Source organism: Chamaea fasciata, unplaced genomic scaffold (genome assembly GCF_029207755.1).
Source record: "Chamaea fasciata isolate MVZ Bird 193981 ecotype frontalis unplaced genomic scaffold, bChaFas1.0.hap1 SCAF_1, whole genome shotgun sequence".
NCBI lineage: Eukaryota > Metazoa > Chordata > Aves > Passeriformes > Sylviidae > Chamaea > Chamaea fasciata.
In genome coordinates this window covers 113,714,457-113,733,396 of record NW_027094086.1, presented here as the reverse complement: position 1 = coordinate 113,733,396, position 18,940 = coordinate 113,714,457, and the positions used below count along the sequence as shown (strand labels likewise).

Here is an 18,940-nt window from a genome sequence, read left to right as displayed (position 1 = left end):
AGGAAAGGTTGTTGAGACAAGAGTGCCCCTCAGTGGCAGTATGTTGATATAAAATACAATTATATGATACTTCAAAGTCGGATTTTGAACATTTATTTTCATCTCTCAAGGACAAATTCACCATTACATCACGTTCTATCAAAACTGCATCGTTACTAAGAATCTGAGGGGGTTTAGAACATACAATTTAATAATGAATGAATTTAAATATATGCATCATGAGGTAAAAATATTTACTATAAAACAACAGTTGCCAAATATTTATAACTGAGTGTTTTGTGGATGGGTGTGCACATGTGTCCACAGTTTACTGTTATGTTTAAAGAAAAGAGATGGAATTTTGCATAAAGACTTCTCACAACAATTCTGCAGCATTCAAATTGTTTATTTTCTTCTGTGTCATGAGCAGCAAGGAAACATGCAGTAGTTCTTTGAGAACTTCAAAAACGACAGGATCTGAATTGCCTGGAAGGCTTGCTGTGTGTACCAGGTTGTATTAATTCGGTCAAAGAGTAAAACTATGCCATGCTTCATACTTTTCATACACATATTGTTTTCAAAGTCTGTCCCAGAACCTGCCTAGGTTCCTTTGCACACTGTGGTGATTACAGAAGCATACATCAAGAGTACTCATTGCTACAGATGTATACAAATAGCACCTCACTGCAGCTGATCTGGGAACAACTGAAGGATACTAAATATTTTCATGGCAGAATTGGAATAGAATAAATAAACAGCTGTTACACTTTGTGTGTTTATTAGCACTTGTTCTATAATCTGATTATTTCAATATTATTGCTAATATAAATAAAAACATAACTATAGTTTAAATATTTTAAAGCTAAGTCGTCTCCTCCATCACATTTGCCATCCATAGCTGAAAAAAATATAGCCATGATTGATGATACAAAATTTGCATAAGCAATTATTTTACTCCTGTGCCTGAGAAGGTCATGGAACAGATGCACTTAGAAGCTATGCTAAGGCTCATGTAGGACAGGGAGGTGAAACAATGTACGCAGGAGCTATTAATCTACAGCAGAGACTTATTATAAAATATAGAGTTTATTATTGGAACTTACTTCAGAACCTCCTAAATACTACACTTATTTTTCACTAATGTTTTAAGATAATAAGCCTCTGACACTACAGACATAGGAGTTTAAGCCCCTTTTAAAAGTCAGACTTCAGCCTCCATTGGTTGGGTATTAATATAAATGCCAATTCTCCAAACAAGTATAAGTCTTTAAAGTCAATGCATCTTCTGAACTCCCAGTAATTTTACTTTTTTTTTTTACAGTACTTTCTTTTATGCTTGTTATCACTGTATCTGAGTTTCTTCTTGTAATGCACAAAGGGATAGGATTAACATTTGCCTGCATTTGAAGAATCATGACACCCATCTTAGAATTTTTTGCCAAGAATCCTAGTTTAAAAGATGAAAAGGACTGAGAAAAGCAAAAGCTAACAGATAAGAGGCAACAATTGATCAGTTAGATGCCTGACTGAAGTTTTGTTTCTTTTTAAACTTCTGGAATGAGTAGAAATGCAGAAAATTAGGCATTTGGAAAAATCAAAAGACAGAAAATTTGTCCAGATTTTTCTAAATATTTGTCACCAAACATAAAAATTCATTATAAACTGAGGCACTTTCAGCACAAAATCCACTTTTAAAAAACAACACAAAATTCATATACAGAATTTTAGTAATTTATGATAGATAATAAAAACATACAGAACCAGTACTAACAGGCAGACCTCCTAGACACTCTGATTACTGTTCTAATGCCACAAATCACACTGTAAGATTTCGCATGGTCTTTGTAGCCAACCTGGTGAAATGGTCATCTCATTAGTAAAAATGTGTAATTGATGGAAAACATTTTGTCCTTATTGATCCAAAGCTTTCAGTGACACTCCTAAATAAAAGAATTTGATGCAGAGTCAGACCCACAGTGAAGGAGTGGAGGGCTCAGAGAAAAAACTGCTTCCAGTTAATTGCTACTATCCAGGGCTGCAAATTGCACCTGCTAATCTTCAGGGTAAAAGTATGTTTTATTGTCAGCAGTGTTAAATCTGTCCTCAACATATATAAAAGGTTGATTCATGGGGGGAGAAGGAGCCCACACAGATGTGTCTGGCATGCAGACAACAAGTTCCATCACTGAGTACCTTATCTTGTAGACTAGCACTGATGCAATGCAGGGATGACTGTCTGTTGTGGACAGGACAGATAATGCACATTAAAAAATAAATGACATTTAAAATTATTTTTTTTTTCTGACAGGACTTTTGAAAGCTATTCTACAAGAATTTCACAAAACATATGGTTAACATACCTTTTAAAAAATGTTGATTTCTTTCCATACTGAAGAGAAATCTCCAGGCTCTGAAAGCATAACACTACAGTAGGAAAAGCAATTCAATTAATGAGAGATTCATAACACACATGGAAAAGCCACTAATAAACAACAAAGATTCCCCTTGATACCTTACACAGTTTCAAACTTTGTACTTACATGAGAGATTATTTTATTAACCTGAAAACAAAGGGAATAAAATATATTAAGTTCCTCCTGTATTTTAAAAGTACACAAGGACATTTAGGGGGGAAAACAAGCGGGAAAAAAAAAAAGTTGGTGATGATAGCTACAGCACATGCTGAGCTAAATCTTGATCATCTCTTTTCGTCCGCAGATAGCTCAAGACTTGAGACCTGCTTTCTTCTCCAACACTCAAAAAGGTAAATATAATCAGTGGGTTTGTACTGTTGCAATAAAAAAGCAGCTTTCTAAAAAATGCAGTGTGGAATACTGTAAGTTCTAACAGGGACAGCAAATAAGAGATTATTCAATTTTTTGACCCTAAATTTGTTGTATTTACAGATAACTTTATGTACCTCAGATAACTTTATGTACCTCAGCTTCTTTCTTCATGTACCTTAGTTCCAATACAAAGAAAGTTCTTTAAAGCAGCTACTGGCCGGTGGTTAATACATATGCTTTGATGCAACTCATCTTTAGTTCAATTTGTCAAGACACAATGACATGGCACATTTACGGCTGAGCAAAGAAAGATGGTCATGAATTAAGATCACTTAATATGGTAGTGTGGCAGAAAGAAGCTGAAAATTTAATCATTGAAAACACACACAATGGGGCAGTGAAGAAACCACATCAGCATTGCAAGGATTCTAAGAAAAACATCTGTGAAACTCAAAAAAGATATTCCAATAGCTGCAACTGTATTTCATACCAGTAACAATTTTAAAGGCAATACAGGTAGCAGTGTGCAAGGATTCATAAAAATATACTTCTTGCCCAAAACAGACTTAGTTTTCACATGTGATCATTAAGTCAATTATCAATTAATATGGCTTTATGTTTAACACAACTACAGCTGCTTAGTAGCTCTTGTGAATTATTTCCAACACATTCTGCTGGAAACTAAAAATCTCAATGGGAATAAATTAAGCTCCTTACAGTTTCGTGAGGCAACTATACAGAGCATATGCTCCAGTTTGTTGGTCTGCATGTTGGTTTCATATACCTGCCCTCCACGAAGGTTTGCGTTTATCTCATTCTTAAGATGATTTCATTGAAGTGCACTATAAAACATCATTGCAGTAGAAAGGTACCTACCACTCTGAATCTGCCCTCCAGTTCTAATCTAGAAGAACTGTGATGCAAAGGACAATACTAGAATGATTTTTAAAACCTTTTTTTTTTTTTTTTGGTGGAGATGTCTACTGTCCAAGCACACCTACCTGATTAGATAGTGGAGTAGCTATATACTGTAGTGGCTCTGTCAGAACAAAGACCATGTGAGAGGCGGGATCATGAATGCATTCAGCTGTGCTAAGGACTTTGCCAACTAGAGCAGCAGCAGCTGTTCTCATCCCTGAACTTCCAGGCACTGCATTCCCATATCTTAGAGAGACACTCACCACTGCACAGAACCTGAGAAAAGCTACCAGGCAATTAATTACAACTGATAACCTTTAGCCTAAGTTGACTCAAACCAGTACATTTCTGGGGTAATGACATGCAAAATCAAGAGCCATTCTTATTTGGCCTATATTTATTTTAAACTTCAATTTTTCTTCATTTTATCTGCTGTCTTCATGTGTTTTATTTGACATCCACAATAAAATGCTCCAGAAATAAACAGGTATTAGTAGAGTGCCAAGTCTAGAGCAAGTTTCGAGGATGATCAAGGCTCTATAAAGAAGATCTGATGCCAGACAGCCTGAAAAACTAGAGGAAAGATTATCACAAGAAAAATATTGACTTTCCTTTACACCATATGAGGTACCAGAAACAAAATAAATCAGAACAGAAATGGAATCTTTATTTAACTTTTAGTTCCTGGGCTATTTGTTGTTTTGGGGTAGGGGTTTCCCCTTTAAATCGGATTTTTTTGTACTGTAATTTAAAATAAACTTTAATTCATAAAGAATTCTCAGGAACTATTGGGACTTTCATTGTGCAATGATAATAAAGGGAGTTACCTGTTATAAACTGGCTTTTTCAGCATTTCTTTCTTTGGTAAAGTCAGCTTTGCTATTGTATGTATTCCGTTTGCCTTGAAACAGAAAAAGGTCAGCATTACTAGTGCCCCTTTGCATGCAAACCACAAATAAAAATCAATGTTGAGATAAATCAGAAGCTAATACCAATGGACAAGTTCTCAACATCCTATTGTACACCTAAAATATAACTTAAACAGGTATAAGAATTATATCAGTTACATTTAAACTGATACCACAAAGAGAATCAATGCTTCTATCTCTGGAGGTGAAGGAAATTGCAGCAATATATCTTCTGTCACCATGTGCCACCATATTTTGCATTGTCAGGAACAAAATTCAAGAATCAATAAAAACAAACTGGAGAAACATCGAAAGTGATAGCCTGAGAAGTCTGTCCGTGCCTTCAGCAGGATTTTGTGACAACCATACTGATTTCCGCTTACATTTTCATGCAACCATGCGTCCTCCACTATTCTATCCACATTGTAGGTCTGATAGATGAGCACTGGTAGATTGAGTTGGAGTACTGCTCCCAGTTGCTTGCCAAGGTCCCTGGTGGAGACTACTCTCCTCTCTAGAAGAGTTGAAAGGGAATATGTGTCAGTTCTGCAGAGGCCCTTCTACAGTTCCTGATGTTTTCTTCAGCTGTTCGTGAAGGTAACATGAAGCTTGGACCACGGTTAAGCTTAGGTTTTGGTCTGTGCAGTAGAGCCATTGAGTCAAACACATTGTGTCTGCTCCCAGAATTACTGCGGACTGCTGCCAAGGCTGTGACAAGGACAGAGGACAGACAGGTAAGAGGGCAGCTACAGCAGAAGCAAAAGTTCTCGACTGCCTGATCCAAGAGCCCTTTGACACCAAATGATATAAACCTTTACAGGTTACTCAGATTGACTTCTCTGGCACATCTTTTTCTTTCTTTTTGTTAACCATTCCCAAAAGTTCTGAAAATTTGTATGTTTTCACTGAATTAGCTTTTTTAACAATAACTCCATCATTACTTTGTATTGTCAGTTAGCAAAGGGAAAAAATGCAGGAAGTTTAAAAAGGAACAGAGATCTCCTATTAAAAAAAAAGTAGCTAAAGAAAACAATTTAAAGTCACTGCAAGTGGTTAAAGTCACAGTTTAAAAAATAAAAGACCATGGTCCAAACTTTCACAAGGGATGAAATTATATTTACACTGAGTTCAACAGTCAGCAGAGGCAACCAGGCATGCCCAGCCAGGATGGAAGGTGGTCAGGTGGGCTGCAGTCATCCGTGGTACGATCTTTCATTAATGCCATTAGTACTACAAGTAGCACTTACTGCATGAACTTGTAAAGTCCATCTGTGGAACTTGAATAGCCTAGTCCCACAGAAAACACAAAAATGCATGAATCTTCTCTAGTATAGTTTGAATATTATGCTTAGAAAGTGATTGGATATATCCTTTAAAAGGCTTATATAAGACTTCCATTAACTGCAATGAAGGTGGACTTCCCATAGAAAATATGGTAAAGGATATCCATTTCTGCTTGAGGTAAAAAAGTTCCATGTGTGTTTAATGAAACATGTGAATTCAGGTTCATATCTGAATTTAAAATTATCCTTAACTGGCATTGAACTTCATCATCTTCCTGTCTACATTCAAATTCTAACTCTTATATTTAACTTTTGATATACATATACCTAAAAAAATTTTCAAACCCAGAAATTAAATAAAACCTTTTCATATATTAATTTTCTCCATTCTCAGTCACATATAAGATCATTTAGATGTATGAAAGAGTTAAGCATGAAATTTTAAAAACCCCTTAAGAATTCTAAATGTGATAAGTGATGTATTATCAAATTTGAAAGTCTTTCAGTTTCTAACTGAAATTCAGTAATTCTTTGCTAGCAGTCTTGGCTGAGATGATTAAACAATTGAAGGAAAATTGATGATTTTCTGATAAAGAGCATGTGGGGTCTGACTCAGCTTCTGGCATAAACTACAGCAGCTTTAGGTCTTGCAATTTTACTGTTTATTTTGGGCATCCCAGGAACTGTCAGGGCTCAGCATGCTTTCCATCTAAGCACTCAGGTCTGCCAGGAGCAACGAAGAGATGCACCAAGAAAAGTGATTGCTATCACTTTATGATAACATTGCAACTCATTTGCACTGCCCTGGAGGCCATCAGTGGAGAGAGAGGAGATGGATTGCAACCAAACTGCTGGAAAAGATTTTGCTATATCAGTATGTGACTGAAAATACACAGGTATCAGAATTTGACCTTGGGCGTATTAAAGTGGCACATTTTCTAATTCCTCTAATTACATGCAACCCTAAATAAAAAAGTCTAAATTTATTTTAACACAATTAATCTATAAATGAGGTCTCACCTTTTAGAGAGACAATCATTCATGTAATATTACGAGCAAGTTCTCAACAATGGTGAGCTTAATTACCTTCTCCCTACATTCTGGACTACAAATTGATTATTCCTGGCACTCAGATCAGATTAAATTATATGAAAAACACACATTGCTCTTTAGCCTCCTTCTTTGTACATTTGATGAATTACTTTTTCCCAAGTCTTATGTAATAATATCCTATTATGCACACAAACACTTAAAGCCACAAATATATGCTGGGTCAAGAGTACCAGTGCAACAATTTTCCAATTATCCCAGTACAAAAAAAGTAAATGTGAATGCATAAAAATAGACACAAATATATTTTGTAATCACCGGTAATTAAGCAAATGGAGTACATTTTTTAAAAAATCACAATTTCTATGAACATTTGTAATATACTTCAAATTCTTTCTTGTCCAGTCCAAATGTAACACAAAATCCTACATTTCATTCAGTGAAGAAAGTTGATTGGGAGTTGAAAATGAATGTATGGCATCATTTAAATTAACATGGACATTTAAAAAAATTTAAACTGAATCAGAGCTTTGAGAGACATCAGATCAATAACAGTAGTTTTTCTTCTATAATAACATTATGGATGAAAGTTACTCTGTCCCCCTTTTTATCTTCATTTAACCGCTAATTAATGAGAAGAGGGCACATACACATGGATTTGGCTGTATGAGTTTATTATTTACTACACTGAACAATATTCTACCTGATTATTGGGAGGCACTGTTTTATTAAGCTGAGGACAAAAAAATTTTATATTCAGGAAGTCAGTAGGAATTCCAGAATCCTGCATGAGGACTGCAGAGACAGATTCTGTCATTCCAGTCCTCCAGAGCTATCCACATGAATAAGAAGCCTGCTGCAAGGACCAAAGTTTCTATTTAGTTTCTACTGCTTCAACACAAAATTAAGAACATTTACGTTTTCCCCACAAAGAACAGTTTTAATATTGTGTCAAGAGAAAATTTTAAAAAGCTTTTATTAATTATAGCACATTAACTTGAACATAACTTTCTGCTAAGCAGAGATGGGAGGGCACCAAAAAACACACGGTTGTCTCTGGCAAATAAAGAAATTTACTAAGGTCTGGAAAAAAATATGAAACAAGGTAAGTAAATGTGTGATTCTGTGTGATTTTGTGTAAATATAAAGTATATTATTTTCTTTTATAACTCAAACTCATATAGAAATATTTATTGAAAAGTAAAAATTAAGATATAAAATCTTTACACAATACGTTAAAAGTCTTTGGTAAGTTTAAAGTACACTTAAATATACATTTAAAATCTTAGAATACACCCAGTGGGATCAGCAAGGATGTTTCTCCTCAAACTACAATCAGTATCGCTTTGACTGCTTAAGCATCTCTATTACACCATTTTAAGAATTTGGTTTTGTGTAACTCTTCAGAACTCTAAATCAGGCCTCCTGAAGTCAAAAGCTAATAATCATATAATTAACTTATATTTAATAAATTAATATTTAATAAGTTAATATTTAATAAGCTTATATTTAAACAGCACAGTAATTAAAGACCCTGCCTGTATTTCTGTTCATGATTTACATCTAAGTAAACTCCATATTTGTCTAGATTCTCTAAAAATAGGTTGTCTGATACCATATGATAACAATTGCCATTGTTTTTCTGCAGCATGATAGAATCATGAAACCCTAGTTATACTGATTTTGATCTCAATTGTTTCTCGGTTTAGCCACAAACCTGCAATAGCTAAGAACAGATTCTTAGACTGATGGTAATGTATAGCAAGGGATGCCTGGGTTGACACAGAATATCTAGACACGGAATACTTTAGAAGTGAAAAACCACAGCAGAAATTAGTGTAAAATATATTTCCATTTTAAAAGTATATAAAACTATTTGAATCATAGTAACATGTAGCTCAGGAAAGTGTATACATGAGCCTTACTTTTTATACAAACAAATCTTTAGATTAGTCCAAATGTTTACAATCTATTTGTCTCAAGCAGCCAATAATCATACATCAAACCAATTAACTTACTGACAAGGTAAGGAATTTATTCCCACTTAGGTCAAATCTGAAAAGGAGGTGTTTTTCTCCATTAAGTAGCTAATTAAACAAAATAAGCAATTTTATAAAGCATTTACTTTATGTGCTCCACTTGCTATAAACCATTCTCTTTGATTTTTAACAGCAGCAAGCTTTTGGAAAATGTCTATGGAACACAGGAAGACACATAAATGGACTCTTTCTCACTAATATTTTCATTTTGCCAGTCACATAACACAGTAAAACACTGTATAAGTTCTTTGAACCATAACTGGCTCATTTTACTCTTTTATTTCAATGCATAAAAAGATTAATATCTTAAAGAAATATTACTTACGTAGGAAAACAAGCTGTTCTTTTCTATGGGAATTCTAGCTTTTACTTGTGTGATAATGCCTAAAGTGAATATAGTAGTAGCTTACTTAATGACCACCTCAAGTTTTTTAAGCATTTTAAGCCTCACACAAAAAGTTGTGAGTAGCCTTATCATTTCTGTTATCAGCTATTGCACGTACATGTCATATTGACAGAATTATCTACATTATGCTGTTCCCCTCCATAATTAAGATAATGATTTGCTACTGTTTCCATACACTACAAGTAGGGGAGGAAAAATAAAGGATACCATCAGGAAAAAAAAATGTTTGAAAACTTCATAAACCTAGACTGTTCTGCACAGGTAGAGCCTGTAGGTGGTGCATCTGCCTCATGAAAAAATATTCCGAGATGCAATAGTAGTGTAGCCCCAAGGTTTAAACCTGTTTCAACATTTTTAAAAAAACATTTATTTTATCAATATGATTTTCCCTTTCCAAAGTCATTTGCTACAGTGCAGGGTGACTTTGCTCATCTCCTTTCAAAAGTCTACAGTTTCTTTTAACTGAACCAATTGTACTGAATTTTGTAATTCTTCTCCCACTTCAGGAGGCATTTCTTAAGTCTCCTAACTAGAAGTCCTAGATGAATGAAGCTAGATTGTAGGACAGTTGTTTTAAAAACTAGTGAAAAAACCCACACCAACTGCCCATGTGAAGACAGAGGAACAGACTCACTTTGTTCCACAAACCAAGAATATCTGTACACTGCTTTTTCAGTATATATCATTCTAATCATAATAAACTGACATGCAATAAAATGGACAAAAGTACTTAGAGGAATTCTACCTGAGACAGATTTTCAATTCTACCCAGGCTGTGGAGCATTTCCTACAGGAAAATTAAAAACAAAACCAAAAACACCACACCCCCCCCCCCAAAAAAAAAAAAAAAAAAAAAAAAAAAACAAAAAAACACAAAAAAACCAAAAACTAAAACAAAACAACAACAACAACAACAACAAAACCCAAAAAACCAAAACAACAACCAAAAAAAACCCACCAACAAACAAAGAGTTAAGAATTACTTAAAATAAGTAGATAAACAAGAGGTGAAATTTTTAAAGTTGTTAAACTGGAACTTTCAGTCTCCTTCACCAACTACATTGTGGGAATTTTACATACCTATATGATAAAGTCAAATACCAAGTCTAGGGCTCAGAGCAATGACCAAGCCATGGGTTATGGAGATTTACAGTTTCTTTGTCAGGGTCAGCAACAACACACATGACATAAGAAATACCAGAAATTGAGCAAGTTATGCAGTAATGGTGTAAAATCACTCTTGAAATCTGTTTATTTGCAATCCACATCCTCACATATAGAAATATAGATACATACATGTACGTGTGCATTCACGACATTTTTACACAAAGGCACCAAGACAACTAGTGCGTGTGACACTTACATGCACCCCCTTATCCAAGCAAGAAACAATATTGGGACATACTGACCTGGTGGCATGAATCCCTTATTAATAATCTCAGGCAGACTAATACTCTAAGAAAATAGATTGACAGAGCTTGAATAACCACTGCCTCTAAATGTAATATTCAAAACATAAACCAAATGAAATTAAAATGTGTTTGGACACTTAAATAAAACAGTTTGATTCAGAATCAATTGACTAGACAATTAGTGAGCTACAACAACTGTTCAGCATACCATACCATAGAACTTTTAATACCATTTATATTCAAACACAGTAGCAGCTATAAATAAATTTATTTCATTATATGAGCATTACCAGCCATCACTTATTATCACTGATGAGGGAAAGTACATGCCTATCTTTAAGAACAAACTAACTGTGCTTTGATATAAACTTTTAGTGGTTGAATTGAGGCACAAAAGAGCAAAGTAAATGAGAAATCACATAGCAAACTTCAGTGCACAAAATACACTTATGCAAAAATATGGGTGCTACAGAGGTAAAAATAGCTATATTTAAAATATTCTTTTGAATTATCATAGTCTATCCTGGCTTTTAAAAACTCTTTTGTGCTGGGAATAAATTGTTATTTAGTTCAAATGTTCTTGAAATAGGATTGTATTTCCATATAGAACTCCCTCCTTTATATTTATCCATATGATTCTCCAACATAAGACATGGCAGAAAACAGAAATCAGATTTGCAGAAAATGCCCAGGGGCAGTAAATATCCAGTAATGGAATCACTATTTCCACTGCCTGTTGAAAGTATATATCCCCATTTCCCTATTTAAAATAAACCTAAAATTAGACATTTTTGCCATGTGTTTTTTTGTGGTTGCTTTAACTGAGAGGACAAAATTTGTTTGGATAGGTTTCTTGGAAACAGAAAAAGTGTATGGGTCATGGCCGTTCTCTTCCCATTTCATCATCTGCAGTTAGGAAAGACGCCAATAGCTAAAAATACTTCCATAAAAATAAATGTTTTACAAATAGACACTAACGAACTCTCAGCCCTTTTATGCCAATATTCTGCCCAAAGTAATACCATTTTTCATCATGATTCCATAATTGGCCACTTCAGAATAGCATGGAAAGAAAACAGCAACCACATACCTGTGTGCAAAATTTGTAGGTCAAATTTTGAAGTGGCCTGAAGATATTACCATGGTGGACCTGAGCCTGGTTAACATTTGAGAGCCTCTTCCACTGCAGTTACATTTACAATACACATTACACCAGGGTATATCCAACTTATCTACATATTTACTAATTTATGCTGGTTTCATCAGCCTTGCCTGGGTGCTTTCATTCTTAATGCAAGAGGCTTGTTTTTGCTATATCACTATCACAAAGAATCACCAAAGAAAACCAAAATATAAGCCAAGTATGTCACAATGTATAAACAGAACTTGGGAAATCACAGTGTAAGCTATTTTTAGATTTTTGGCAAATGAAGCTGAGCCACGGACCTCTCACTGGTGAGTACTGTGTTGACATGCAAAAAAAAGGTACCAGATTTAAAAATCATTTAAATGATCTGTTTCAAACTCACTGTCATTTAGACAATCAAAGAAGAGATCCCTAGCTCCCCAGTTGATTCTGAATAAAGGTCTAAACAAATTTTGTGGTGTTTTTTAGATTCCTCTGCAAATTCTAGTAGTTACACATTAATACTTTTCAATGCTCTAGGATTCCATCTTTAAACTTCTGTACCACTTAAGGGTTTTTTAGAAAAGGTATCTGGGCTTTAAAAGGGAAAATACAATACAATGCAAAGGAGCATAGTAAAACAATCCTGAAAAATGCATCTTTTTTCCCCCGAAAATATCCTTCTCTGCCCCCTCTATTTTTGTAAGGTCTTGTACTTTTTCCTCACATAAATGAGAGCAGCATAAGAAAAGGGATTACCCTTTCCAATTCTGTTATACACAAAAATACAAACAAGTGGCATCAACTCATCTGAATTTTATGGAAGCCACTGACCTCTCTCTATAAAGGCAGCAGTCCATGAAATACAAATAGAATCAGTAAAATAAATTACAAAAGCAAATCATAGATTACAGACACCATATACAGATAAATGATCAAGAAAACATAGCAGTTACAATTTTGGTCATCCAAGTCTTGTCACACCCCCAGTGCTTTGTTCTTCTGTCCCCACTAACCCAAGCATTGCTCCTCAAAGCCAATACACAAGTGGTTGTTTAAAACTGAGATTATGAAGTGCTGCTGGTAATTTCCACAGATGGGTATATTGTTGTAACAATATGGGATTTTATCCATGCATCTTGCCTCTTCATGGAAGGCAAGAAAGAATGACCCTCCTTCTTGGTTATGAATGTGTTTCATATACTGACCTGCAGGTAAGTCCGTCCTTAACTAAAGTTGTAAAGATATCTTGAAACAGGCGATGCTTGGGACGTTTGCTAAAATCTCTCTCATTCTTGTAGGTCATGCTAATAAGGGGAAAAAAAAAAAAAAAAAAAAAAAAAAAAAAAAAAAAAAAAAAAAAAAAAGGTGACTTGCAAATTAACTTGCCACAAGACAGTTTTACACTGCTACAACTTAACATTAGCAACAAAAACTAAGAAATGTCATACCAGCAAGTTACCACAGAATAACTGAATTTCAGATTGCCAGGCATTAACAGTCTGTCTCATGCATAATTTGGGACTATCAAAATGGTATAACTTTTCCAAAGAAAGAAAGTATCACTATTTAAAATGAGTTTATTAACTGTCACCAGTAAACTCTGATGAGTGGGAAAGTTTGAAACTTACAAAGGCAGCAACATAAACAGTTATGTTTAAAAATTAAAATTATGTAATTCTCATCTCAAATACTGGATTAACATGAAAGTACAAGTAACAGACATATGTAAAAATACAAATACCTTCAACACCTCAACAAGGTGATACTCTCAGATACATAAAGATGTTCAGAGATACGGAAGTGTCACCATCAGCCTTTTAAAATTATTTTTACCTAAATTTTTCCAGCTCAACATCTTCTGTTGATTCTTGCCATTGACCACTGGACTTTTGTTCATTGCTTTTGACATTTTCCAAATTCTTGTCAAGCTGGTTTAACCACTTTCAATATATATAGCTGGAAGCTAAGGAAGGAAGGGATAGTAGTCATGAAGCAAACACTGCATTTTAAGTTCTATGAGATTATCAAGCAAAAGTACCTTTTCTCAAGTTCTGACTTGAACTTTGGATCTAAAACTTGCCATTATAGGACACACATACCCCCTCTGCAAAACAAAACTGATGTGGTAGAAAACTAATGGAAAGCAAGACTGGAAAACAAGTTCAGAGAGATAAGTAAAAGGTGTCTTTTAAAATTTATGATAGCAAGGCTCAACAAAATCTGCAACACATGCTCATTACCTGTCCCAATTCAACTGCACAGACTTTACATTCTTTTTAGGTTGTACAACTCACATGTTTCAGCTTTCTGCTCAGAAGCAATTCCAGGCCTCTAACCAGGTAGAAAGTGCAAAACTCCTACCTCACATGGATGAATCCTTTAGTCATTTTGTCATATCTTTTTACAGAATTGAAAGGGAGAAAACGTTCTGTGATTCCAAAGACTCACACCCATCATCATGTGGTTCACTTTGCTTCAAATGCAAAGCAAATACAAGCTTCGCTAAGTGAGTTGAGGTGAAGGAGATCTGACTTTCTCCTGTAAGTTGGTATTTATGCCCTGGATATTTTTAGCTGAATTGTTATTCTTGAAAGACAAATTGTTTATGGTTAAAATGCTGATCTTATTTTATACTCTTTACAACCCTCCTCCATGCCGTTACTCACACATCTTTAAGCCTACCTTTGTGTGACATTGTGAAAGGGCACAGAAGAAAACAAATCTGCTAGGCTACTTTACTATATGCAACAACAGCTAGACAAAACCTTCTTAAAACACAAAATAAAGCAATGTTTCTGGTTAAAATAAAAAAAAAATATGGTATACTAGACTGGGAAGGGGATCAGTTTCATTCTTTTACCCATTCTAAATGTGATTTGTCCCACACAGAAGATCTAATGTTGCCAAGAAAAAAGAAAAAAAAAAAAAAAGAGACAAGAAAGACATCCACTACTCAAGATTTTGCTAACATGTTTTAATCATTATAGAACAAAATGTTCTAAGCATATGCCAGAAACCATAATCACCATTAATTATAATTCTAAAGCATATTTAATAACAGTTATTGAAGAACACCTGTTGGTTCCTTGACTGAACGCTTAAGAGAGACTGAAGCCTTTTTAGATCAGAATAATCCCTAGGAAAAAAACCACAATAGGGTGTGTTAATAGTTACATAAAAGTATTTCCATAAGTGTAAAGAAGGTCAACAAGCAACAAAGCTACTGACAGAAAATACAGTTTTCTAGGGTTGCCTGGTGTCCACATGTTGTGTACAGAAGAATTTACAGCTTCTCCAGAATGCCTTAACTCAACAAAGGTGTAAATAAACTTTGTGACCAGAGTAACAGTTGTCATGTTTATACTGCATTTCAAATTGAAGCATTCTGCTTTGGCAGCCAGTGCAAATTCCACATGAGTCCTGCTGAAGTTCAAAGTAAAACGCCAGATATTATACTTCATAGAGATCCCAGGAGGCTTTTTGTCTGTTGCTTTTTCTGTGCTCTTCAGCTTTTTGTCCTGATCAGGGATTGTGTATCACGATTATCATTATGGGTCTAAAAAATCATTTCCTTAAAAACAAAGTAGATACAAAGAATTATATCACTGCAGCAAAAGGAACACATTTACTTAGAGAAGCAACTGAGACAACTTTAAGGAAAAAAAACCCCAGCTTTGCCATTTTCTCAGCATGAAACCTTGGGCATTATATCAGGATGTCCTTTGAAATTCCAGATATTAATAAGAAAGCTATTAACCCAACACACAGAAACCTTGTTTTTCCAACACATATGTAGATAATACTGTCTTGCTCTTTCATGGCTTTTTTATTAGGATTTTTCCTCTTCTTTCATCTTCTTGCCATTATTTCTCTCTGTGAATTGGCTCATTATGTTACAGCAGTGCTTACAGGCTAATACCAAGGTTGTTAACAACAAGTTGTTGTCCAGACAACGGAGAATATTATAATTATATCATCCAAATAAACAAGTGAAATGAAGGGGAGAAAAAGGAGGTATCTGGAAAAAAAAAAAAAAAAGATACATACAGCAAGTTGAGAGAGGTGATTCGCCTCCTCTAATCGACTCTCCTGAGACCCCACCTGGACTACTGCATCCAGGTCTGGGGTCCCCATCAGGAGAATGACAGGGACCTGTTGGAGTGAGTCCAGAGGAGGGCTACAAAGAGGATCAGAGGGCTGGAGCACCTTCCCTGTGCTGAGAAAAGCTGAGGGGTAGGGTTGCTCAGCCTGGAGAAAAGGCTCCAGGGAGATACCAAGCAGCAGCCCGCTACCTAAAGTGGCCTACAAAAGAGCTGGAGAGGGACTTTTTACATGGGCATGTAGTGTTAGGACATGGGGATGATGACTTTACACTAAAATAAGTCAGGTTTAGATTAGATATCAGGAGGAAATTCTTTACTATGAGGGTGATGAGGTGCTGGAACAGGTTGCCCAGAGAAGTTGTGGACATCCCTGAGTGTCCAAGGTCAGGTTGGATGGGGCTGTGATCAACCTGGTATATAGTGACAAGTGCCTCTGCCATGGCAGAGACTTGGAACTCTCTGATCGTAAGGTCTCTTCCAACCCAAACCATTCAATGAATCTATCACATAGTCTGCCAAAGAATTACAAAAATTTTCAGCAGTTTAGAATCTAGGCCTTCTAAATGTCTTATACCAAACCTACCTGCTTTCCTTGCAGTGGGATGCACAGCTTTTTCCCACAGATGAGCAGATCTGTATGGCATGGCCTCATCAGGGCCATTACCACACATTTTAACGTCCCTGCAGACAAATGTTCAGTATGTAGGTCTGACTTCCCACAAAAACCCTGAGCTAGTCACTTGCACGGTACACACCACCTGTTCACTGAAAATCTTCTAAAGCCCTAGAAACATACAAAAGACATGGAAAGATAATATTCAAGAGGAATGTCTTGCTGCAACAAAAGCAACTATATTGATGCAGATCCTTCTCTGAGTGAAAAAAGAATGGGCAGGCACAAGCTGTAGAATTATTCTAGAGAATAACATACCGCTGTAGCATATTGGTAGAGCACTTTCAATTTAAAAACCAAGGATATAATACTACTGTCTGATCCTTTCTACCTATTTCACTGTTCACATGGACTGTTTGGATGTTCCCTTTGGTGTGTCTTTAACACAAGATTTTCTGTATCAAACCTGATGGCCTCCTTTTCTTGCTGTGCAGTATAGAAGTCCTCTGCTACTGATTTTTATTTCACCTCCTCATAAGGCAAAGAAAAAAAAGAAGAAAATTGGTCACGAAACAAGAGCATTGTAAACTACCAGAAGCTGCTCCTCCCCAAATGAACATCGGAGTAGCTTTTCCGGTTATACAATTTCACATCACAGAACTACCCAAAATGCAACTGCTGACAGTATGAACTCGTGCACTGTATTAAATCCCTCTCGGAAGTGGCCTGTAAGCCCAGTTCATCCATGTCTAGTCTTTTAAACAAGCCTTTATCCTACCACAGGGTATCATTGATCTGGATCCACAAGAAACTTCTCTGCTTTCTTCCATGCATCTGCTCAAGACGGTTATTAAAAAACACCTCAGAGCACCTCTGTGGCACCAGTTATTACCAGGGAATGAATATAAACAGGATTTGTTCTACCACTCAGCAGACAAAACTACTGAGGTCAGACTAAACCGAATGCAGTTTGCTCAAAGCATTTATTTCTTTTTCTTCAAGAGCATTAAAAGTTAAGAGAAGCCACATACATTGCTAAGCACATTAAGAACCCTCACGAGAAAGAATTTTCATGTATTGTTTTAGTGATATTCTTATATCATCTCCCCAATACCCTGTCCACTTAGAATATTACTGAGGCATGCCATGATGCAATAAGCACCTCATATTTGCACAGTAGGAAATACTGTGAAACTCACAAAATTGTCTTCATGACCATGAGTATGTGTGCATAAAGAACACTTTTCAACCAACTAAGGAACAACCAAACCACAGACAAGTAACTTGTCCATGAGCAAACAAAGTCAAAATTTTCAGCATCCCGTGAAATCCTTGGGTGAAATCTCCAAACCGCAAAGAGCAGGATTCCCAGTATGGCTAGATTTTAATCCAGAACTGTGAGGTCTTTGTGATTATTTAGAACATTTTATAACTGTCTACAAACCTTGCTTTAGGGCTGCCATTCCAATACTTTTGCTGTTTTCTCTACCTTAGTAAAGATGAAATAGAGGAACAGATGACTAATATTTTAAAGGCTTGTAGCCTTTACAGAAGTCCCTGTGCAAAGTTGAATCTGACAAACATAAAGCCAAATTCCTTTCACGGCTGCTGAGAATGAAGGGACACTGGTCACTCGAGGATACAGCCCTCATGCAGCTCTGAGGACTCACCCTGAGGTTACCTCTGTTTCCTAGAGGCCAAAAAGTCAGCACAGGTCAGTAAGACCTTCAAGAAAGAGGCCAGCTCTGGCCACAAATTGACCCTGCACTGACCTTTTTAGTCTGTCAGCTCAGCATTGTCTCAGATGCACAACTCACTGGATTGGGAAAGTGGATCCAGGTTACAAATAATCCCTCCTACTTTAGCCCTGATTACCTTGTCTCCAAAGTACTTCTACTGTACAAGGGCAGGGACAACATGCAGAAAGGAGGATTTATCTATGCAGCTTAGAGTGTTATGCCCTTCACCTTACTACAGAGATTAAACTAATTAGCAGCCAGCTGCCAGTGAAAATGGCTTTCCCCATTCTTTCCCTTCCCCTCTGGCCAGCAACCCTTCTCTGCTTCTTCAGCTGATCTGAACCAAACCTGGGCCAATTTGGAGAGCTAAACACACAGAAAACAATACACTTCCATTTATATAGTTACTTTCCTACTAATTTAGCTGGCTGTTACAGCGGCCTGATGAGTGTCTCTCTGCTGACAGGGCAGGAATGCACAGGTGTAAATCGAGGGAGAAGGGCAGAAAGCCCCTTCCATCAGTAGCCAGCCATTAAATCAGGTTAGTATATTAGCAACGTGGCCTGAATGAGGGG

At 36.0% G+C, this 18,940-nt stretch overlaps 1 protein-coding gene across 1 annotated transcript in view; it reads right to left on the bottom strand.

Moving 5' to 3' along the window:
• NEK10 (NIMA related kinase 10) overlaps positions 1–16,674 on the bottom strand; it is a 78,254-nt gene extending 61,580 nt beyond the window's left edge. The window contains 17 exon segments of the mRNA XM_066190007.1: positions 2,340–2,403; positions 4,511–4,545; positions 4,548–4,668; positions 6,919–6,979; positions 7,933–7,991; positions 7,993–8,007; positions 9,050–9,117; positions 9,467–9,545; positions 10,115–10,156; positions 10,779–10,862; positions 13,112–13,214; positions 13,744–13,825; positions 13,828–13,873; positions 14,986–15,046; positions 15,367–15,440; positions 15,958–16,062; positions 16,597–16,674. Of these exon segments, the coding sequence (XP_066046104.1) occupies positions 2,340–2,403; positions 4,511–4,545; positions 4,548–4,668; positions 6,919–6,979; positions 7,933–7,991; positions 7,993–8,007; positions 9,050–9,117; positions 9,467–9,545; positions 10,115–10,156; positions 10,779–10,862; positions 13,112–13,214; positions 13,744–13,825; positions 13,828–13,873; positions 14,986–15,046; positions 15,367–15,440; positions 15,958–16,062; positions 16,597–16,674 (1,177 nt within the window).
• Between the last annotated feature and the right edge of the window lie 2,266 nt (positions 16,675–18,940).